This window comes from Camelus dromedarius, chromosome X (genome assembly GCF_036321535.1).
Source record: "Camelus dromedarius isolate mCamDro1 chromosome X, mCamDro1.pat, whole genome shotgun sequence".
Lineage (NCBI taxonomy): Eukaryota > Metazoa > Chordata > Mammalia > Artiodactyla > Camelidae > Camelus > Camelus dromedarius.
Window position 1 is genome coordinate 102,271,188 of NC_087472.1, and position 10,563 is coordinate 102,281,750.

Consider the following 10,563-nt stretch of genomic DNA (forward strand, 5'->3'; position numbering starts at 1 on the left):
CATAATAGAAGGAAATGTTCAATTTTAATTAGGGCTTAGTTAAAAAAAAAAAAAGCTGTATTTTTTCCCCCACATCTAAATTCACAGGCCTCTGAGTTAGACTCAGGTTAAAAGGCCTGCTTTAGAGTATTCTGTGCAGGAGTGAACACGCATGGCATTCACATTAGCTTTTCCATTTTTTTTCTGCCTCCTACTAGTTAAGAGGAGAAACAAATTGCCTAAAGACTAAAATTGAAAATAATACCTAAGAAATTTGCCAGTTCTACTCGGCATAAGAAAATGAATTATACATGAAAATGTTTTTTAAAAAGATAAAGAAATTTGAAATGAGTGGCTGAGCAAAAACATATATTCTGGCCCCCCAAAGCTAACCAGAATAATTTTCCCCTTCAGAAAACTCTAGAAGGCAAGTGTGGTGGAAAGATCCCAAGGTGACAACCATCCTCCCTTCATAATTCTCACTTCCTGGTGTCTGTGCTTTTGTATAATCCTTTCCCCCTTGAGAGCAGACAGAACTTGTGACTTGCTTCACATTAAAAGAAAACAGCAAAAGTAATGGGATGTTGCTCATCTAAGCCAACTGGAGAAAGAGAGAATCTCCTGTCAGCCTTAAAGAAGCAAACAGCCATGTTGTGAACTGCCTATGGAGAGGACCATGTGCCAGGGAACTGTGGGTGGCCTCTAGGAGCTGAGGACTTCAGTCCTAAAATAACAAGGAACTGAATTCTAACAACAACCATATAAGCTTGGAGGAGGTCTCTGAGATGGAGAATTGCCACCTGGCCAATGCCTTGATTTCAGCCTTGTGAAACCCCTGAGCTGAGGAGCCAGTTAAGCCATAGAAACAATGAGTAACAAATATATGTTGTATTAAGCTACAATTTAAATTTGTGAAAATTCATTACAGAGCAATAGAAAACTAATGCAGTAACCAACAGACAAGGTGACCAACCATCCCAGTTTGCCTGGGACAGTGTTGGTTTGAAAACTAAAAGTTTCACACCCCAAGAAATACCTCAGTCCTGAACAACCCAGGTTGGATGGTTGCTGCTATGGTCTGAATGTGTGTGTCCCCCCAAAATTCATATGCTGAAATTCTAATGCCCAATGTTACGGTATTAGAAGGTAAGGCCTTTGGGAAGTGCTCAGGACACGAGGGTGGATCCTTCATGAATGGGATTAGTGCTTCATAAAAGAGGCTCCAGAGAGATCCCTAGGCCTTTCTACCATGTGAGGACACAGGGAGAAGGCACCAGCTATGAACCAAGGGGACCCTCACCAGAAGGCGCCATGCTGAAGCCTTGATCTTGGACTTCCAGTATCCAAATCTGTGAGCAATAAATGCTTCTTGTCTATAAGCCATCCGGTCTGTGGTATTTTGTTATAGCAGCCCGAATAGACTAAGACAGTTGCCCACTAATAGACGTGTACTGAAGAATAGAATGATTTGTACAAAATACTAGACACTTGCCTTTCAGAAGCAAATAGAAAGTTTGAAAAAACCTGGGAAGGAAACAGACTCTCTTTAAAAATTTACCAATAATTAGCAAAACACCTCAAGATTTCCTCAACACCAATTTTCTATACTCTTAAAGTAGGGCAGTCCCCAGCTATGAGTATGAAACTAGGACAATGTTCAAATCCATCCTGTATTTCTAGTCTTCACTTTGTTACTTTTTCAATCTCCCTATTGGTTTTCCCAGCTGATTTATTTTAAATCAGTATTCAAACATCATTACCTTACAGACTGCCAATAGCTCAATGGTGTGGAACCACAGGTCACAGGTATTAAACCCCTGTAAGTTCCCATCTCCTCTGACCACCTCCAGGCTCCTTCCTTAAAGATAAACCCTATGAATCACATGATGTCTAAGACTTGCTTCAGGATAACAGAGGGGGCAGCGAACAAAGGTAGGAACGCAGATGGATGAGTTAATGGTTGTTTAGCAGGGGTGGCAAGTGCAGAGGAGTTTAATGTATTAATGTATCTATTTGTTTGAGATTTTCCATTTTTAAAAAAATGAGAAAAAAAGCAAACCTATGAAAGCCTAACCAATTAGCTCAAAGGTCCTCTAACACTGTCAAGAATATCAGTGTGCTTTTTGCTATCTATGAAGGCATTTTTAATGTTCGTACATGTTTACAACAGTCCCCCAATCAAATGACATTCTATATAAAGGAAAATGCCACCTACTTTCTGTAGGCATAAAGGTCTCTACAGCACCATAAAATAATGAGTCATTGTAAGAGTAGGTAATGAAGATTTTTTAAAAGGAAACAAATGAATAGAGCTACATGTGTCAACAAGAATGAATCTCAAAAACATAACAATGAGAGGAAAAGCGAGTTGCAGAAGGTTACAGAGCACTATACTCCTCCATGCAAAACAATTTACCATTTTAGTGACTGTGTCACTATATGATATACACACTACACACACACACACATAATAAAAGCACAAAAAAATTTCAAATCATGCACACCAAAGTCAGGACAGCAGTAACCTCTGGGGTGAGGAGGGAGTGGAATGGGACCAGAAAAGGAGGTCACAGGAAACCTTCACACCTAACTGGGCTGTTCTCCTTCTCATGCTGAGTGGTGGTGGGTACACAGTGATCTGTTGGGTAATCCTCTAGTTTTGCACAACCGAAATTTTTTCTTATAAAAGAGTTAACAAGCTATATTATGCAAATATTCTCCTTTCAACCAGACAATGGTTTGGCTCTGGAACTTCCTATATCTGCTGGCATTCATTCTCTTTTACAAAAAAAGAACACTATTTATCTCAAATAGCACATATTCCAGGTTACTGTTTTGGTAAGCCTCTATCTCTCTAAAGCATATGTTACAAAGGGATATGATATAAAGATGTAAAAATAGACAATTGTTTCATTTGCATTTAAAAAAATAGTCCTGGCTAATAATCCAGCAGCCAGAAAAAGTTCACAAGAATTTTGTCTTTACCTATAGTTTTCTTTAACAATTAAAAAGTTGCTTCAAAGAATTACAAGAAAACCTTTAAATATGACTTCTTCCCAAAGGTGAGGCTGTGCACAAGAATTTTTAAAATATCCCCTACTTCTCACAACTTTGTTTTACTTCTTTACCTCAATCAAAGCCCTCAATCAAACATTACTTTTTGGCTTTTTTCCCATTCAGTGATTTCCCCTGATAATACAGAATCAACAGTGCTTTATAACTACTTCCCTTAAAGTCTAAGAGTTAACTATCAAGTCAGTGAAAGACAAATACCGTATGTATGATCTCACTTTTATGTGGAATCTAAAAACAAACAAACAGAAAACCGGAACTCACAAATACAGAGAACAGATTGGTAGTTGCCAGAGGCGGCAGTGGGCAAAATGGGTGAAGGTGGTCAAAAGGTACAAACTCCCAGTTATAAAATAAATAAGTCCTGGGGATCACATGTACAGCATGGTGACTATAATTGATAATACTCTATCGTATACTTGAAAGCTGCTAAGAGAGTGAATCATAAAAGTTTCATCACAAGAAAAAAATGTGTAACTATATGTGGTGATGGATATCAACTAGACTTATTGTAATGATCATTCCACAATATATACAAATATTGAATCATTATGATATACACCTGAAACTGTTATATGTCAATTATATCTCAATAAAAATGCATTATTTCAAGACAGAGTTAACTATCATAAAAATGAAAACTATAATGACTACTTGAAATATACACAGCATTTTGAAAGACTAAGACACCATCCAAAAAGATAGATATTATAAAGTCTTCGTAGTTCATTAACTCATTACGTCAAACAGAAAACTTGCCAGTTTAAGGTAGATATTTTATTTCTACATGTTATACTTCAAATATTTTCTTACTCAAACTATGAAAAATAAAAACATCTGCATTGGAATGTAAGCTCCGAGAGGGCAGGAATTTGTGTTTGATTCACTGCTGTAACCTCAGCACCTAGAACAGTGCCTGAAGTGCATTAAAAACTCAAACACCTCAAATACATGTTCAAGCCAAGCCTATGCATTCTAGTAAAATGCTGGCTTTTGAGTAGTATATGAAATACTTCAGAACCTGGGAAACTAAGCACTTTAAAGTTTGTACTTCTTTGTCTTGAAGTATTAAACAAAAACTACCTGTTTCTCAGACATTTATATTTACTTTTTCTAATTTAAAAGTGTTTCACTAACATTTTTCTACCTAGTACTAGAATCCAGTTTTAAAATAAAACACCATATGAAGAAGGTCTCTATAAAGAGACCAAAAGGCCTTTTAAAATAGGCTATTATGATGTATTAAAGTATAATTCAAAATAGAAAATAAGTATATGGACATATGCTCAACATCATATGTTATTAGGGAACTGCAAATTAAAGCAACTACTACATACCTATTAGAATGGCCAAAATCTAGAACACTAACAATACCACATGCTGATGAGGACATGGAGCAGAGGAACTCTCATTCATTCCTGGGGAAACTGCAAAATGGTACAGCTACTTCAGAAGACAGTTTATCAGTTTCTTACAAAACTAAACACACTCCTACTGCATGACCCTGCTCCTTGGCATTTACCCAAAGGAGTTGAAAACTTAAATGCATACAGATGTTTATCGCAACTTTATCCATAATTGCCAAAACTTGAAAGCAACCAAGAAGTTTTCCAGGATGTAGGCTGTGGAGAAAAAGGAACCCTCCTACACTGCTGGTGGGAATGCAGTTTGGTGCAACCACGTGGAAAACAGTATGGAGATTCCTCAAAAGACTAGGAATAGCCTTACCATATGACCCAGTCATCCCGCTCCTGGGCATATATCCAGAAGGAACCCTACTTCAAAATGACACCTGCACCCCAATGTTCACAGCAGCACTATTTACATTAGCCAAGACATGGAAACAGCCTAAATGTCCATCAACAGATGACTGGATAAAGAAGAGGTGGTATATTTATACAATGGAATACTATTCAGCCATAAAAACCGACAACATAATGCCATTTGCAGCAACATGGATGTTCCTGGAGAATGTCATTCTAAGTGAAGTAAGCCAGAAAGAGAAAGAAAAATACCATATGAGATTGCTCATATGAGGAATCTAAAAAAAAAAAAAAAAAACAGAAACAGACTTATAGACACAGAATACAAACTTGTGGTTGCCAAGGGGGCGGGGGTTGGGAAGGGATAGACTGGGATTTCAAAATACAGAATAAACAAGATTATACGGTATAGCATAGGGAAATATATACAAGATCTTATGGTAGCTCACAGCAAAAAAAAAATGTGACAATGAATATATGTATGTTCATGTATAACTGAAAAATTGTGCTCTACACTGGAATTTGACACAACATTGTAAAATGACTATAACTCAATAAAAAAAAGTTAAAAAAAAAAAAAAGTCCTCCAGGATGCAAATGAATAAACAGATTGTGGTACATCTAGACAATGGAATACTATTTAGCACTAACAAGAAATGAGCCGTCAAGCTATGAAAACACATAGAGATATCTTAAGTGTATATTACTAGATGAAAGAAGTCAATCTAAAAAGATTACATACTGTGTGATTCTGTCTGGCATTCTGAAAAAGGCAAACCTATGGAGACAGTAAAAAGATCAGGGGTTGGGGTAAGAGCAAGGGATGAATATTTGGGGCACAGAGGATTTTTAGGGCAATAAAACTACTCTGTATGAGCCTACAATGGTGGATACACGTCATTATACATTTGTCCAAAACCAAAGAATGTACATCATCAAGAATGAACCATAATGTAAACTATGGACTCTGTGTGATTATGACGTGCTAATGTAGGTTCATCAGTTGTAAAATATGTACCACTCTGGTGGGGGTGTTGATAATGGGGGAGGCTGGGTATGTGTGGAGCCAGAGGGTATATGGGAACTCTCTGTATCTTCTCAATTTTGCTGTGAATCTAAAGCTGCTCTGAAAAGATAAAGCCTGTTAAGATATATAGAAAATGAATATGAAAATGAATATATGTATGTATATGCATGACTGGGACATTGTGCTGTACACCAGAAACTGACACATCGTAACTGATTATACTTCAATTTAAAAAAATTAAAAAATTAAATATATATATATATTTCAACTGAAAAAAAATTCCTAGTATAACTCATTGCCATAACAAAGTAGCACGTGTAGTGGTTTATTTTTATTCCAAGGAGGAAACAAAATTAAGTATTTTTATAGAACATTTACTTCAGGTAAGAACTTCATCCTTCCTGGAACATTATAGTAATCTTAATTGTATGCTTATTAAAAAGAAAAAAATCTGTTACCATAGAAACTACCAGGGCTAGCTAGTGCCTCCATGATTTGGGCAGTTATACCTGTTGGGCCACTTAATAAAACTTACAGGTTCCTGTTTAACAGGGAAAGGCTAAAAACAGCTACATTTGTTTTAAAGAAAGGCTAACACATTCATGGGGTAGTGCAAATCAAGATAAATGGGGAGCGCATGCGCACGCACACACCCAGACACTCCACACCACACCCCACCAGAGTGGTTGGTAAAAATTAAGTGGCTGCCGGCTGCTGGCTTTATTTGATAATCTCTTCTGATTGTATTTCTCTATCCAAGATGCCTTTGATGTTCATTCTCACCTGTATGAAGAATACTGGATTACTGCACTGTATTAGCTTAACAGGGAAAGATGTATTTTGTTTTGCTGGTCTGAATAAGAGAGCTTTAAGGCTCAGAGAGAGTTACTCCAAGCAATATTCTAGGGATGTCCCCTTTTGCCAGCATCTTTTGCAAGCAGGTTTCGACTAGACATCAAGAGTATAATCTCATTCACACAAAGGCACTGTAGCTTGGGTTCTTTTTAAAGCTTAAATACCTCAAGGGAGCATGGGTTCTAATACCAGGAAAGACCCCTCTCCAACTCCTTAGGGTCAACCAACACAATTCAGATTTAATATGCCCACTATCTCTTACCACACTCCATGTATTACTGACAACAAAATAAGCCTGAACAGGTGCCCAGCTGTCACTTACTTGCTGTGTGGCCTCAGTCACTTATTCCTCTTTCAGTTGAGAAGTAGCAACAGCATTTAACAAATGTATTATGCTTGGGAGTATTCTGAGGGCCTCATGTAACAGCCACGGTCTGTGTTTTAAGATACTGAAGTTTCCTCTACCTGGTCAAGCTCAACTAGTCAACAGCAGAAGCAGAACTGTCTACATAGCAACGACTTCTTAAGGGACAAACAGCCATGTCAAGTTCTGTGGATACTGATTATATTTTCAGAAATCTGGAATTCTAAAGGTGAGAGATTACAGAGTGGCTAAAGTTATGTTCAAAAACAGACAGGCATATGTATGTTACAGCAGTATAAAATCTTCAGTGATTAAAAAAAATCTATAAACACAATGATACTGCAAGTGAACCATAAAACCCTCAGTTACCCCTTTGAAACTAGATTTTAAAATATCACACCCCACTCTAATTATACAATTGATGTTAACTTTCATAGTGACTCCTGCTTTTAAGAAAATCTTCATTTCACATTTGGGGCCTGATATTAAAACTTATCACCATGAAGTGCTAGTAACAGCAAAAGACAGACAAAGTGCTTATCAAGCAGTCTTTCTCCAAGCTCCAAAGAAAGCACAAAACAAAAACAGCATCTACTGTGCATCAACCCCCTTGTCTTTTTCCAGGTATGGAGCAGCCAAAAGGAGGTATGACACACATTACTGCGAAATTCTATTTCAAGTTCAAGTAATGATAAGATGAGAAACTACAGCTGTCCCCCAAGGTGGATATCTGGGGTCCACCTCTAGCCCTAAAAAGGAAGCCTTTGACAGACGTCCTCTTGCAGCCCTCTGTCCCTGCTGTGCAATTTGTCATTAAGGCTTTCCAGTTTAATGTTAATATTCAGAACTATGCTAGTGGGCAAATATATACAGTATATACGTAAATATTACAAGTAGTCTATAGAGCAGACAATATTCAGTCGTGGGCCCCAGACCCTAAAGACACATACACACACACACACACACGCACACACCCTTCAAGTTCAAATCCTGCAAAGCACCCGAGCGCCCACTCACCCAGGGGAGGGAAGGGCAGGAGCCGCGAAGAGAGGTTGAACAAGACACCAGCCAAAACAAAAATCACTTCCAGAAGACGGCAAACTTGGGTCTGGGCGGCTGCAGAGCCCCAAAAACGCCGGGGAGGGGACGGAGTGTCCGTCTGTCTCAGGGGAGAAAGACGGGGAGTGCACCCAGCACCGCTGGGCTGCGGAGGAGGCTGGTGTCTCCCGGGGGACAAGGGCGTCGCCGCCATTCCCGGCTGCGAAGCCCCTCTCCGAGACCTGGCTGAGGCCTCCGGGTGCCCGTGGGCAGTCCGGTTGCCCCACCCCGCCCCCTGTCCCCATCGAAATGGTCCCCACAAACCTACAAGGGCAAGGGCGCGGGGACCTACCTGGTGTAGGGTCTCGGCAGGCAGCTGCGATGCCCGAAACAGGTCTGCCACGGGGCCCGCGGCTGCGGTGGCCGCGCCGGGGGCGGCCCTGGCTGCCTCAGGGGGCCCGGACCCTGGGCCCCCGCCTGCGGCGCCGGCGCAGCGCGCGAAGAGCTCGGAGTAGCACTGCTGCTCGCCCTCGCTCAGCAGCAGCGGCGGTCCGGAGCCGCAGCCCCCACCCGCCGCCGCCTCCATGGGGCCTAAAAGGGGGCCCGGCAGGGCACCGTTCCCGCCTGGGGCACCTCCGCCTTCTCCACAGCCTTCTCCAGCTCAGCCTCGGCCTTAGCCGCCACCGCCCCCACGCCCCGCAGCTGCCGCGCGGCCGCTTCCTCCCGGCGCGCCCCGGCCCCGCCCCCGGACTTGAATGTTGTGCCTCCGCCGCGCGGCACATGGAGACAGGCGCCGCACGAACCAATCTCGGCCGGGGATCGTACCCCGGCCCCGCCCCCGGCACCCGCCCCTCCCCGCCCCGCCCCGCCCGCGCCGCGCCAGGTAACTAACTCCGCGCGCCGCCGGCCCAACAGACCGTCACCTGCTCCGCCCGCGCTGCGAGGTCCAGAGGGAAGAGGCCAGCGTCGTTCTGCGTCCACCTGGAGCGAGAGGAGCGTCTCTGGCTCTCCTCCCTGGTTGGCAAGGGAGACATCTAGACATACCTGGAGAATGGCGCTTTTCAGGGTGCGGGAAGGCTGTGGTGTTTTCTCCCTAGGACGCTGGAGCAAGTGTAGTGCCCACGACAAGCCGGGTCCTTACCAGAAAGGGACGACGCATGAGAAATTAGGTTTCCCTTTTTCAATGACAGTACTGCTGATGTCTTGAAAAGCTGGAGTGAAGAGATCTCCATACGAACAAGGTCCCAGTGACTCCCTATAGTATTCATGGTGGCGATGAGGTTAGGCCGCTTTCTCAGGCAAGGCTCAGACCTGGAGGAATAACATCCGTTAGTATTAAATACTAGAGTAATAGGGGGAAAAAGCCCTGGAAAGAATTGCACTTGTATATGCATTAAGCCTGGCTAGGAAACACTAACCCAAGGGGAAAAAATCGGCCCAGGATTAAGCACTAATAAAAAAAATACGTTTTAGAATTTGCTTTAATACAGGGATATATTTTTTCACCCCCAAGTACTTTTAATTAAAACAAAAAAAAAAACCCACCTCAAGAAATAGCACTGATAACAAATATACTTTGGTATTTTCATCAACTAAAATAAGGACCAAGGACAGGAAGAGAGGAAAAGGAAAAAAAATAGCATAAGGTAAAGACAGTGGAAGGGGGAAAGGTGAAGAGAGATACATAAGATTTATAACAATAAATAAAAGAAACAACAAAAAAAAGAGATACATAAGAAGAAAAAAGAAAAGCAATGTTCCCTTTCTGGAATCTGAAGAAATGAAATAGAGAAAGAGGATCCAAAAAAAATCACTTAAGATTTCCTTGCACCGTATTTTGCTTCAGACTTGCCAGGAGAGAATTAAGACAGCAGTAGGCTTGGAGACAAGAGTACCAAAAGGATAGGTAAGTTAGGAGAGGCAAAGGCTAACTCAGCTGGGAAATTTCCACTTCAAAATCTCACCACCATTGTATTTTCCACAACTGTAATACCTTCTCAGGAAAACTGGAGGCCAAGAGATCATGTTTATTCTTTTGCTACCTTTCGCATTGTACTCAGGCTTCCCTGAGAATGGCCCATCATTCTAACAGACGTTAGAAAGAGACCTACTCTTCGTGATAAACGCCAAATCCTACTTTCCCCTGTGACTCCTGCAAAAAGAAATGTGAGAAAAATAATCCCTAACATTCATAAAGTTCAAACTACGTTATCTATTTAAGCCACATAGTACTCTCTGAAGTAGATTGGGAGAACATTTTTATCCCTAATTTGCAGATGAGAAAATGGATACAGAGATGGTGTGATTTGCCCAACTGAATTCTGGATTCGGAGCTGATCTTTGTTACTCAACTCAGTTCAGTAAATTTGACAGATACTTAAGCACCAGATACTTCAGAGATGGGTAGGAGGTCTTACATCTGTGCCTATCAATCCATCAGTCAGCACTTACTAGTAGAACAGGAA

The 10,563-nt window shown here is 41.3% G+C and overlaps 1 protein-coding gene across 6 annotated transcripts in view; it reads right to left on the bottom strand.

The window, feature by feature from the left end:
• REPS2 (RALBP1 associated Eps domain containing 2) overlaps nucleotides 1-8,786 on the bottom strand; it is a 208,303-nt gene extending 199,517 nt beyond the window's left edge. For 5 of the 6 annotated variants that reach the window (XM_064483372.1, XM_031445822.2, XM_064483370.1 and 2 more), the window contains exon 1: nucleotides 8,451-8,786. In XM_064483372.1, coding sequence (XP_064339442.1) covers nucleotides 8,451-8,684 — 234 coding nt within the window. In that variant the 5' untranslated portion in view covers nucleotides 8,685-8,786. Of the gene's footprint in view, nucleotides 1-8,077; nucleotides 8,094-8,450 lie in introns of those variants that run through there. The other variant, XM_064483373.1, reaches the window with a different exon arrangement.
• Nucleotides 8,787-10,563: the final 1,777 nt, after the last annotated feature.